Raw genomic sequence first — 13,476 nt, 5'->3', positions numbered from 1 at the left:
GATGTCATGAATTTGCAGCAATCTCTCCACAGTTCCATTTCAATGGTTGCCTAGGAGCATTAGGTTAGCTGCGCTGCCATGTCCTCTCGAAGCCAAAATTGTGCAAGCTTCAGTAGGTGGTGTTGGTTTTGAGCTTAGTTAATATACTCCGAAGCACCCAAAGATTCAAAGTGAACTACTAGCAGCTGGTCATTTGGACAAAATAGTGCTGAGATTTCCAATTTATAACATTTCAGGGGTTTACATTACAATAAGTAGACTGCTTTGCTATGGTGTACAAGAACAACATCAATGGATGCCAAGCAGAGGGGAATTCCCACACCATGTTGTCAAAAGAAGACGAAAAAAACTAAGCAATCAAATACTCTGAAACTTGCTTCCTTCCGTGCTGAGTTTAAATTTGGTTCCAGACAGCAACCTATGCATAATAATTTAAGCTTGCTTTCTTCTTGGCTTGAACTTGAATGATGCCTTCGTTGAAGTCTTCATGGTTCACCTGGAATCATTATATAAAGCCAATACCAAATTCAGTACACATCTTGATGTAGTGAAACGTCAGTAGCCCAGCCACTGATGTGAGTCCCAAACAATTAGAATTTAAGGACATCATAATATATCTATCATTTGTGTGTCTCTCGTCAATTACACGGTTCAGAGTTGCATTCTACTTGCTCCTCGTTTGGTTTGCATAATGAAATTGATATAGCAAAAGAAATTGAGATAAAATGGAATCATTCTTGGAATGTGAGTATTGCGATTGGTTAATAACCAGAATAAAACCGCAATTTTTATTCCCTTCCAATATGTGGTATTACTCAATGGTGGTTATAATAAGAAAAAAACATATCATTTCTCAGAAATGTCCCTAATATAAAATTATTTAATTTTGTAATTTTTCAAATATATTTCAATGTCTTAAAAAGACTGGATCAAGGCTTGCCTCGAGGCAAGGCATACCTAAAATGCCTTGAGGCTCAATATAAAAAACCAAGTTCCAAAAAGACTTAGACTTGTGCATTTGTACAAAAGGCACGCCTTTTGCACCATTTTATTCGAGGCTTTAAACATTTTAGGTGTGTGATTCTCAAATTAGATTTGGTTTGAAAATCTCAGCTACATGTTATTATTAAAAGTAATGTTATAATATGAGTTGATTTCTAAAACTCTTGAACCTCAACCTTTCCAAATTAACTGAGAGTTGTATTTTAAATCATGAAAATATTTGAACTTTGTAATAGTATAGTAATATCTTGCCATGATTTATTACATCATGAATTTGAGTTAACAATTTTTGAATGGCCAACAAGTAGTTTGCAAAGTACATTTAACTCTCTTTTTTTAACATTATTTGTGAGATTTTCTTATTATTTCTTTATTTTTAAAATATATGTAATTAATCTACATATTTTTATCTAAAAATAAAATTCTCAAAGGCTTACACCTCACATCTTAAGAATTAAAACACCTTGATTTACGCCTTTACCTTTGAAAACATTGACTTCAATTAAACATTATATTTTTTTATAGAAAATTCTGCATTCTCTGGATCATAATTTTTTTTTTTACGTTTTTAATAATAATAGAAGATATTTTTATTTGGATTTTCTTGTTATAGTAATAATTACTATAATAATCACAATTTATTATTGTTGTTTTTTACGCTGCTGGTGGTGGTGGTGGTGGTGGTGTTCTTAATAGGAGTGTTTACAGAATTGTCCAACTCGGCACAAATCGTTGACAAAGAATGATTTGAAACTACTTGAATTGGGAAGTGGATGAAAATTCTATATAAACAACGCATATGGCCATATGGGGCATGAAAGGTTTAGCATGCAAACCACCATCCAAATCAACCCTAATTTAGTGGAAGAAATAATAATAATAATAATAATAATAATAATAATAATAATAATAATAATAAATTAATAAATTAATCAATAAACAAAAAATAAAGATAGAGAAGGCTGAAGGTTGCATATTACATCAACTCCTCGACTGCTAAGTTTCCATGAAAAAACTACTTCCAATTTAATCTACATATTTCCTGAAGAGACTTAAAGCGACTAATTGAGTTTGGCAAACTCTTTGCAACATTAGTTATGACATCTAATTATTACTTCTCTCATCAAAAACAATTCGCAGGTCAAATTTCACTATCTACTTTCCTTGGATCTTGCATGTGTTTTGCAAAATTTCAATATCATACCATTCCACATTATTTTTTTTCCTTACTGAAAAAAAAAAAAACAAAAAAACAACTAAACTGACAATTTGACCGAACTTAGCACCCAATGTGGTTCAACTTTGTTTTGGGTTTTTTTCTCAAACTAACCTAGTCGATCCAATTGGAACTTTGAGTTCTACCCGACTCACAAACAGCCAAACCACATCCAACTTCGATTTAAGTTTTTTTCTCAAACTGACCTAGTTGGATAAACTAGAGTTTTGAGTTGACCTGACCCACAAACAGTTGCAGTCATTATTATATTACTAACAATATTAATTTTGTTGTAGTATTACTGTCACTATTGTTATTTTTATTATTATAATAATTATTATTTTATAATTTATTACAATTATCTTTAGAGAAAGTGCTAGAAATGGGATGGTGCTTCCTCTTACAATTCCGACCAATAAGAAGAGAATTACCATTCCATGAATGGAGGAACTGGCGTCCTCGCTGGAATGCAATTCCACCCTATTTATGCAAACCAAACATGGGAATGGGATCAGGATCAAATTTCGATTCCACAAACCAAATGAAGGGTTTACAATTAAGTACTAGGGTTAGCAGGTATCCGCTGATAAGCATGAACAACGGTGACAGAATGGGAATCAACCCACATAGGTTCAAAAGCTTCCAAAGTCAAAGTGCAATGAACTAACTTATTTTCAAGTTACTACTGATCATTTTTTTGCCTCTGAATGCAGTCATTATCTTAGCATATCACATATAGGCATGGCAATATCAACCCATACCCATTTACCCCATACCCATCTTTATTGAATGGGTAATAAATGAGTCACCCGTTTAAGTATACGGGTTAAACGGGTTTACCTACTTACCCACTTAACCCATGGAGACACGAATCTTCAGCCCTCACTCCTCTCCTCAGACTCCTCACTTGAGTCACTCGAGACATTGAGCAGCAACTGGTTCGACTCTTCAAGCTTCGACGGCCGATTCATCATCTCTTCCAACTCCCACTGCTTGCCTTCTCTCCTGCTCGACCTTTGACATGCTCGATTAGATCTACTCTCTCTCCTATGATGCCGGATATATAAGGGAGGGCTTGTAGTTGTGGTCAGCTGCCATTCTCATTGAACTAGGGTTGCTTCAAGCTTCAAGTGCTCTCTTCCATTGTAAGATTGTTGAGGTACATCTCTCTATTTTCAATTAAATGCTTGCAGTTTATTTTGAAACCTAGATTAATTCTAGGATTTTAAACCCTAGATTAACTGAATGATTGCAAGTGAATTTCTTCGTATTTGATATATTCTTGTTCGTGTTTCTCTCTGCACCAAGTTGAGCTGCTATGTTCCACATGAAATAGAGGCTATATGATTTTGGAATCCAAGTGGTTTGAAACTTCGATTGAAATCCACCTATCATCTTGGTAATGGCCTTGATATGGGACACTTAATTCATCCTGTATACCTATTTTTTGCATCACTTGATACCTAGTGAAGTCATTTTGATGTTGAAAGGTAGGCAAATATTATTTACTTTACCAGGGAAGGATGAGAGGGAGGGAGCTGTCATTGTGATTGCAACTGATGTATTGTAATCACTTAACCAAAAATGCTAAATTAGGGGCCTTAGTTTTTGGAATTGATTTTAAGAGGCTGATGAGGATTTAACTTAGGATGACTTCAACAGAGGTATTAAGAAAAATTGACAACATTCTAATTTTAAGAGAATATTATCTTGGATTGAGCAGAATGTCAGAACAGAATCCGTTTAATTGACCCTTCTATTGGGATTTAAGGCTTTGCTGCTATCATTTCTCAAATCATATTTTTAGCATTCATTTGAAGGCAAAAGATTACATGGGATTAACAAAAAGATTCTTGCTTAGATATTCATGCAAGTGATGAGGCTTTCTGCAGTTGTGAGAAATAGTTACAAAAAATGGTGGTGGTAAAGGCTAGAAGATTGAGTAATAGAATTTGGTAATTCTTATTAGTTAGTACCAAGTACCAACTATGTTTTGAAAGGCTTTTCTGTTGTTTATAATTAAGTTAGAAAAGCTATAGGTTTCGACTTCTAATTGAATAAAATTCCAATCTTCTAATGTAAAAATTGAACAGATTCTTAAGTAATCATAGAAATTTATCTAGTATTATGGGCTGCACTCCAATTAGCATTAGTTTCTTATTCATCTTCTTATTTTATCTTTCCTGAAAACTTGTCATATGTTATTCAGATATTCTAATGCATTTATAGCAATGGAAGGAGAGACTTCTGACGATATTGAGATTGAGCAAAGCATGGAAAGTAGATCAAAACATGCTCGAAAATGCACTTCTCAAGCTTGGGATGAATTTGAAAAGTTGCCAGTTGCTATAGATGGAACTCAGCATGCTAGATGTAGGCACTGTGGGCAAACATATATAGTGTCTAGTGGTTATGGAACAAAGAACTTGCTACATCACATAAATAGTTGTCAAAGAAGGGAAATGGGAAGTTCTAGGGAAATCATGAGGCCTATAGATCAGGAAATATATCGTGAGAAGTTAGCTTTAGCCATTGTTAGACATGGATACCCATATTCTTATGTTGAGCATGAGGGGAAATGGGGAATAGGGATAGCCATTTGTATCTACATTTAGATGTTCAACCTATTTCAAGAAACACAACTAAATCTGATGTGGTGAAACTGTATAGAAGAGAGAAAAAAAGTTAAGCATGATATGGAATCTAGATGTATGTCCTAGCAGGATATGCTTAACATCCGACTTATGGTCATTTGATACATCTGATGGGTATATGGTTGTTACAGCTAATTATGTTGATAATGATTTGGATCAATAATGGGCTTGTAGACTCCACTCAATATGAGGCCCTTGTTGTGATTGTCGATTCTCAACGATATGGTTCCAAAGCTTGCCCTTAATTGCACCAATGGTTGTGCGATTGTAATCACCACAAAACTTAAACAGGGTTTAATTTTCCTTGTAATTGTGAATTTGTGTTTTCCGTGAATGTAACAGTTCGCCCCAAGCCCAACGTGGAAGTATTTTGGGTTGGTTGTGGTCAATTTTTGGAAGAGAGAGAGAAAAAGGGAGAGGTCATTTTTAACAAATATAAGGGTAACTGAGTCATTTTCTATTACTATAAGTGTAAATGGGTCAAAATACACCTTTATGAAAGTTATACAAGTATATTACAAGATGCAAAGAAAAAAACAAAGATTATTTCTATTTTTTAAAATGAAATGGGTAAATGGGTTGACCCATGTCTTAATGGGTGTGGGTCATAAATGGGTAAAATATATAATATAAATGGGTCATAAATGGGTAAATGGGTCATAAATGACCCAACCCATTTTCACCCTACCCATCTTGACCCATACCCACTCACTTAACACCCCTAATCACATATTTGCAAATGTAAATATGGAAGGAAACCCCTTCTTCTCTTAAAGTCTATTAAGGGAAAACAGTTTTTATTTTCCATTTTTAGCTTTCTAGATAATTATGAAAATGCCACCTTGGTTTCCAACACCTGTATAAGAAGCTGGATAACAATAAAAGGCATTTTTCAAGCTTTCTGTAAAAATGCTAGAAAACTGAAAAAACAAGGAGGCATTTTGAAATTATTTTAGCAAACTAAAATGGAAAATGAAAATTATTTTCCACAACTGAATGGTCAACTTTTTCAGGTGTACAACACAGGGCACATATAATGATACATGACATTTTTCTCTGTCCACATTTTTTTTTTCCTCAAAGGGAGGTAGGGGAGCGAGAAAAACCTCAGTTGCATCACGGCGGAGAGCTAGCATGCCTGCTTCCACACAAACAGCTTTCAGTTGTGCCCCATTAAAATCATCTGTGGAGCGAGCCAGCTCCTCAAAATTGACATCTGGATGAACATTCATCTTTCTTGAATGGATCTACATTCCAGTGAAAAGCAAGTTAATGAAGAGTTATGAAAATAAGAAAAAACAAATCCATAATGTTTAGAAGGATTCTTGAAATTAAACCTGCAAGATTCTAGCTCTTGCTTCTTCAGTGGGATGAGGAAACTCGATCTTACGATCCAATCGGCCAGATCTCATAAGAGCAGGATCAAGGATATCAGCTCGATTTGTTGCAGCTATCACCTGTGGAATAAAAGAATCAGTCACACTTGCTCTCTCTCTCTCTCTCTCTCTCTCTCTCACACACACACACACACACACACACAGGTATCAAAGGGAATACAGGAAACATAAATGCAAAAGGCTAAACCAAGTAAGTGAAAAGAAAAAAAAACTGAGCCAGAAACATGACCTACACAAAAACATGACATATGAAAGAATATGATTCTTTCAAAAATATAGGACTATCCATAACTGCCATGGCATAACCAGAAAAAGGGCGAAAAAAAAAAGAGGAAAAAAGTTGGTGAAGTTTGACCTTTATCCGATCGTCACTACTAAAGCCATCAAGCTGATTGAGCAACTCTAACATTGTCCGCTGTACCTCCCTATCTCCACTGACCTCACTGCAGTTAAAAAAGAGTAATTTATGATAAGCAAACTGTTCGTAATATATCTAGAACCATAAATCTCTGCAAAACTAAATGTAAAGCAAAAAATCAACTAATCTGCACAAGAGAAAAAATCATAACAAACCTGTCAAACCGTTTTGTGCCAATAGCATCGATTTCATCTATAAAGATAATGCAGGGAGATTTTTCCTTTGCAAGCTGAAATGCATCTCGAACTAATTTTGCCCCATCTCCAATGAACATCTAAATGCATTTGAAGGTTCATTAACATCATCGGAGGGTATAATAAAAAGTGGAGGTTGCATGCACAATACCAAATAGATTTTATAAAATAAGCCAAAAATTTAGCAGAAACAGATCGAGACAGGCTGAGCAAGTCCAGCATGGGCCAACATATTGTTCATGTGTTCTAAAACGAAGTATAGAAGCAACTGCATAATCCAGAATCACAGATAGTGTAAGACAACAATGAAGATCTCCCAGCGATGCATAAACAAGTTCACAAATTAAAAAAAAAACACCACCACATCAAATGCACCACAGCTTTACTTGTTCTTCAGAATAAAGAGTGAAAAAAAACAAAAAAACAGTGACATAGTTAAGTGCACTTAAAAAAAAAAAAAAATTCATTGCATTAGAAGAGAGAAGAATGCCCATCAGGAAAAGAAAAGAGAAAGGGAAAAACAGGGAGAATAAGAAATCCTCCCTTTACATCAATAGAAACAACCACAGCATAAACAGAAAACCGACTCAAGTAGTAGACCCAACCAATCCACTGCACATCTTCCAAAAGAACATGACAAAAAAAGCCATTTTCTGACACCCACAACGACACGAGATAAACCTCTCTACTCCAAATAAAATTGTTAGTAGCCATACCTTTGAATATTCTAGCGTCCCTCACCAACCAAACACACCAAATAGCAGCCATAACGTTGCAACACCATAAAGATTTCCTATCCTTTTGCCAAGTCGATCATTCTTTATCATTTATTTTTTTCCTTTAATTCTTTAGAAGAACCAAACACAAATATAAATGTAGCATTATATTTAAAAATAATCAAACTTCAAAAGGCTGAATATTCCCTTAGTAATGTTATTGCTTGTCAACATACGAGCATTAAAAATTATTTGTAATCTAAAACTGAAAGTGATGCCTAGTTCAAAACAAGCAAACTCAAGTGCTTCTAACATGATCAACCATTTGCCAGACAACCAAAATGAAAGCAAAATGCATTATTCTTTCAAGAAATAAAAATGACGAAGAATTAAATGAATAATATCAACCTGCACAAGTTGTGGGCCAGCCAGCTTCAGAAAAGTAGCATTTGTTTGCGCTGCGCATGCACGGGCCATTAAGGTTTTCCCTGTCCCCGGAGGTCCATATAAAAGCACTCCTTTTGGAGGACGAATTCCCAATTTCTGGAACCGCTCTTTATGCGTCATGGGCAAAACTATAGCCTCAACTAGTTCTTGTATCTGTTGTCATGGTAATCAAGGTTCAATAAGAGTGTCAAATATATGGCATCCTACAACAACTGATGAAACGTGCAATGCAACTATGATGCATGGCCAATCAGAGACTTGCCTGCTTCTCCAGCCCTCCAATGTCATTGTAATCTTCAGTTGGCTTTTCATCAACCTCCATAGCCTTTACCCGAGAATCATACTCTGATGGCAGAGTATCCAAGATCAAGTAACTATCCTTGTTCACGCCAACCAAATCACCAGGCTTTAACTTATCAGGGTCAACAAGTCCAACAACGGGTAGAAAGATTGTCTACAGCCAATATAAAACATTAGTAGTCATTTAAGAACATATGGAGTTACATGAGCATGAAGATTTCATCTTTGTATGCACCTTCAATCTTTAAGATTTAACTGTGAATGAAATCAGTTTCTTTTTGTAAGAAAAAATTCGATGCTAGAGTTCAACAAACTCAAGCAAAATAACTGAAAATTACAGGCAGCAAGTGCAAAGAACACAGAGTACGATTTCCCACATGCCTTTACATATAACCTATCCTTTGTCCGGCGGCCAACACCCCGCAGGGTGGGGGGGAATCAAATCCTTTTTTTATTTGGCTGATGAAAAGCAGCTGTTAATAAAGATTAGGACCTTTATAAAAAAGGACCCGTCAAAAAGGAATTCTCTGTAAGTAGTTGACAAATAAAGTTGCAACCTTGCTGAAATGTTTTAAATGAGAAAAATGGAAGATTTTGCATATCTGTGTGGCCATCTATTGGCAACTTTGTAATATTTTTTCAGGGGTACACAAACTCACTTAACCTTTTGTTTTTAGAACCTTCAAAGTAGTGGCTTTTAGATGTTCCCAAAAAAGTTACAAGCAAAAAGTTTCAAAAGCTCAAGAAGCATTTTAGCAAATGCTTCAGACCTAACTTTTTTCTTTAAAAAGAAAACATTACCACCACCATCCCCCTAAAAATTTGAAAAAGGTGGGTGTGCAGAAGCTACCAGCATACCTATTCTACATAGAAAATAGTTGCCCCATTTCTGGTAGATTTCCAAAAGGTCTGACATGAATTAAAACCCCATTTTGAAAACGAGTTCAAGTTACAACACATTCTAAAGAAATGATTCATTCACATAAACCTCAATACTAAACACATCTTAGTCCAGGCTAAATTGCTATTCGCCAAGAGCAATGCAACCAGTCAGCCACTAAGATATGCAAAAGAAATGCATGCTGCAAAATTTCAAGCAGGCAATCACAAACTACCTGCTCATCAAATGAAATCACATCACTCTAGACAAGTCAGCCTTAAATCAGAATAGATTATTAGCAGCAGGCAGATTCTTAAAAGTCTAAACTCTCAATTTTGTTAACAAAATGTGCTATAGATATCAGAACAAGGATAGATAACAACATCAGTAAATGAAGCAGCTCCAAGTTTAAAAAGAGTGAAAAAACTTTGACTGTTAAAGAGAACTGTCAACAGAGCTGCATTGTTTTCAATGCTGAGATCACATCTTGTTGCCTACACATTTTTTTTCAGGAAAAAAAAAAAACACACCACTGTTCAAGGTTTCTTCATAAACCTGAAGTCAATACAAAACATATATATATATATGTGTATTTATATATATATATATATGTATGTATGTATGTATGTATAGAGAGAGAGAGAGAGAGAGAGAGAGAAGCGAGATAATTTCCCTAAAGTAATTGATCATAATCACTTTAATAAATTCAACATGCAAGTAAATTAAACCAACTGTTAACAGTGGACAGTCAAAGGTAAAGAGAGAAAAAACTTCAAATTTTACAACAATATTCATGACCAAACAAACTTGTCCTCTGCATTAATTAACCCCATCTCATTTTAAATCCAAAATTGTATTCATGGAAAAAAAATAAAAAAAAAGTCGGTTCACCTGGCGTGTAGATGTTTTTAATACAACACATTTCCCCTTTCTTTGTGAGTCAAGATCAACATTGGCACCATCCTCCTCGGCCTCATCCTCAGGGTTCATTTCCAAAATCTAAGGAAAGAAATATATATATCAATGATAACAAAATGCTACAATAACCACAATGTCAGCAGCCATGCTCACCGCCACTCAAAACTCAATGCATTATTGCAGAAACCACTTCAAAATGTTCAAGGCAAAGGATTCACTGTGCCATAAACATGGGCCTAAGATACCTTCGTCTTAAACTCATCTAATAAGTCCTTACAAAATTGTAAAGAGTAATAATTGATCCACATGGGGAAGGAACAAAATTCCAATAGCTTTAAGATGAAATAGAAGAACAAAAGTGCACCCTTAAGATTTAAGGACCAAACTTTATACCAACAAGGTAGAGTTGTGCCGTGTGACCTAGAAGTCATGGGTTTGAGGCATGGAAGCAACCTCTTGAAAACTGCAATGTAAGGTTGTATACAACATACCCATTGTGGTCCACCCCTTCCCCAAACCCTGCATATGCAGGAGCTTTGTGCACCCAGCTACCCTTTTTTTATTTCTTCTAAAAAAAGAAAAATAAAATAAAAGGTAATGGAAAGCATGCTTAATGAACGAGAGCTTAGGCGCAATGGTAAAGTTGTCGCTATGTGACCTCGAGGTGACAGGTTTGGGGCGTGGAAACAGCCTCTTGCAAAAATGCAAGGTAAGGTTGCGTACTATAGATCCATTGTGGTCCGCCCCTTCCCCTGACCCTGCACACGCGGGAGCTTTGTACACCAGGTTGCCCTTTGCCCTTTTTAAAGCATGCTTAATGAAACTTTCTACAAAATAAAAAATGTTACCTGCTTTATAACGCAAAATAATAGAAAATATGAAACAATTCCAAGCACAAGATTTTTTTTTTTTTTTTTTTTGTGGTTTTCAAGATTATCATAACATAATGAATGTCTTTCAAAAATTTCTTGGATACCAAGACATTGCTACTTTGAGACAGTATTTAGGCTTATTATTTTACAGTATTGTACATTTTTAATGAAAAATTGGAAACCAAAAACTTATACAAACAATCTATTAAAAAGTTTTAATTCTTCAATCCTCCCTCCATTGACACCCATGGCCCATCCTCCCAGGCCCCCACCCCCCAACCCAAACAAAGAAGAAAAGGAAGTTTCTCAACTGTCCTCACTGCAACATCCAATGTTGACTGCCTGTACCCACTTGGCATAGGAAGCATTTCCATCTTATTATTCATCCCAAAAATAATAGGCATTAGGCACCTAAATCATAGTATAATCTGGTTTACACAAGGCCTGATTGGCATTTGGGAAGCACTTTTCTTACCTTTAGAAACTAACATCAGATCCATTTTTGCTTCTAAAGGCAATTGAAGTTCTTCAAAAATTCTAAAGCAGCAACGAGTTAGGGGTTTTAGGTGGGGTAGACTACATAATACAAATTTGCACCCAATCAAGATACAATAAGAAATTAGCATTGGAAATCAAACATGTTCTGCAAAACTAAACCCCAGAGAGAGAAAGAAAGGGGAAGAGAGAGACCTCAACGATGTTGCCGACCAAGTAAGGAAGTTGCTTGTTTAGCTTGATCTTCTCTTGGTTCTCCTTTATCTTCTCCTTGAATGAATCCAACTCTAGATTCGTTCTCTGCAACTCCTCCTACAACCATACAACAATTCAACAGACTGAGAATCTTTTTAAGGACATCGAATCTCAGAGAGAGAGAGAGAGAGAAATGGGACCTTGAGAATTCGAATCTCGTTGTCGAGAAGGCGAGAAGCTCTGACGATGTCGTCTGTGGTCATCGAAGCCAGCTGATCATCCTCGAAGCTACTGTCTTCGACCATAGCCGACGCCATCTCCGGTATTATTTCTATTAGACCCAAGAAAAAGAAAACCATTAACTAACCATGAAAATGAATTATTCGAATCAAGACCCAATACGCACTAAACAAAGAAAGATTTTTTTCATACAAAAAAAAAAAAGAATAATCAGAACATTCCAGACCTAATACGACCATAAATATAAATGGGAAATCAATAATTTAGACAAAAACTAAAGCACATGCTATTACCTGAATCAAGGCCGTATAGACAAAGACAAAAACCCTAGATTGGAGGAGTCAAAGCAATTGGCAAACTCCATAAAGTCGGAGAGAAGAACTTACGTTAAATTGAGAGAGTTGAGGGAAGAGAAACAACGCAAGGTAGCAGCAGCAATCGGAATTCCCAACGGGGGTGAAACCAGAGCGGAGGGGCTTAGAGTCTTAGTGTCCTAGGGAAATTGAGTGCCGAACAAGAAATGGACGGAAAGGAGAGAGAGAGAGGATGGATGGATTTTTATTTTTTTTTTGAAATAAAATTACATAAACGCCACCCAAAAAAAAAAAATACCACCGCAACAACATCAATAATAGACCTAACATGATTTTCAAAATCATGATTTTCCCCTAAAAACCAATATATTTCATGTTTGAATAAAAAGCCCCTAAAATGTTAATTTAGGACTATGCAATCACTTAGGGTGAAAAAAATAATGAATCAAAAATTTTAGATTTTGTATGAAAACAAATTGAATCAAATTGACATTCTAGTTAAAATTGAATCAAATCAAATCAAATCGATCATTTTTATCTTAATTTTTTAAGATGAAAACCAAATTGACTGAAATATCTCATTTTTAACTCTTTTTTATAAAGCCCCTTCTCTAACCTAATCACTTTCTCATGTGATTCCCTCTCTCTCTCTCTCTCTCTCTCTCTCTCTCTCAAATTCTAACAAAGTGTGAGAGAACCCCCCCCCCCCCCATTTTTCTCTGACCATCCACTCATCCATCCATGGTATTTCATTACTTTAGAAACTACTAGCCTCAACGTCTTTTGCTACCTCCTTGCCTTCATCATTGTTCAAGCTTAAGTGGAGGAAGCATAGTTGCAACTCATGATGGATGCACTTGAGTGGCTGTTAGGGATGTCTTTCTATGACGACTAGGATTGTTGTGACAATGAGCTCGATGTAGAAGCTAGCAGATTAGATAGGAGGGGATTGGGGGTGGGCCTAGGCTATTAAGAAGGAATGGATAAACTTTGGTTTTTGGTTTAAACAAAACTTTCAATATCAAAATAGAAAACCAAACTAAGATTTTTTCAATTCCCATAATTACAAAAAAATTGAACCAAACTAATTAAGTTTATAAACCAAACCATTAGGGCTGAACTAATTAGATCCAAGTAGATTCTGTAGCTTAACTTGAATTTAACACAACCTTAAATGATATCACTCTTTTACTTTAAGCCTCAAAATGAACAATCGAA

General features: G+C 35.5%; 1 protein-coding gene across 4 annotated transcripts; it reads right to left on the bottom strand.

Moving 5' to 3' along the window:
- Positions 1-192: 192 nt before the first annotated feature.
- On the bottom strand, positions 193-12,553 carry LOC131152817 (26S proteasome regulatory subunit 6A homolog). 4 transcript variants are annotated; one of them, XM_058104696.1, is made up of 11 exons: positions 12,331-12,553; positions 11,905-12,035; positions 11,705-11,821; positions 10,116-10,223; positions 8,307-8,498; positions 8,006-8,197; positions 6,843-6,961; positions 6,625-6,712; positions 6,210-6,329; positions 5,979-6,119; positions 193-496 (listed from the first exon to the last, which is right to left on the bottom strand). In XM_058104696.1, the coding sequence occupies exons 2-11, from the start codon at positions 12,019-12,021 to the stop codon at positions 419-421; spliced, it is 1,272 nt and encodes a 423-aa protein (XP_057960679.1). In that variant the 5' UTR covers positions 12,022-12,035; positions 12,331-12,553; the 3' UTR covers positions 193-418. The 4 variants fall into 4 exon arrangements, with proteins under 4 accessions (XP_057960679.1, XP_057960680.1, XP_057960676.1 ...); XM_058104697.1 differs by having other exon boundaries at positions 12,238-12,472; XM_058104693.1 differs by having other exon boundaries at positions 193-6,119.
- Between the last annotated feature and the right edge of the window lie 923 nt (positions 12,554-13,476).

The sequence above is a fragment of the Malania oleifera genome, chromosome 4 (genome assembly GCF_029873635.1).
Source record: "Malania oleifera isolate guangnan ecotype guangnan chromosome 4, ASM2987363v1, whole genome shotgun sequence".
NCBI classification, from domain to species: Eukaryota; Viridiplantae; Streptophyta; class Magnoliopsida; order Santalales; family Ximeniaceae; genus Malania; species Malania oleifera.
Note: the sequence above shows the minus strand (reverse complement) of the source record. Positions and strands in the feature narration are given on the sequence as shown.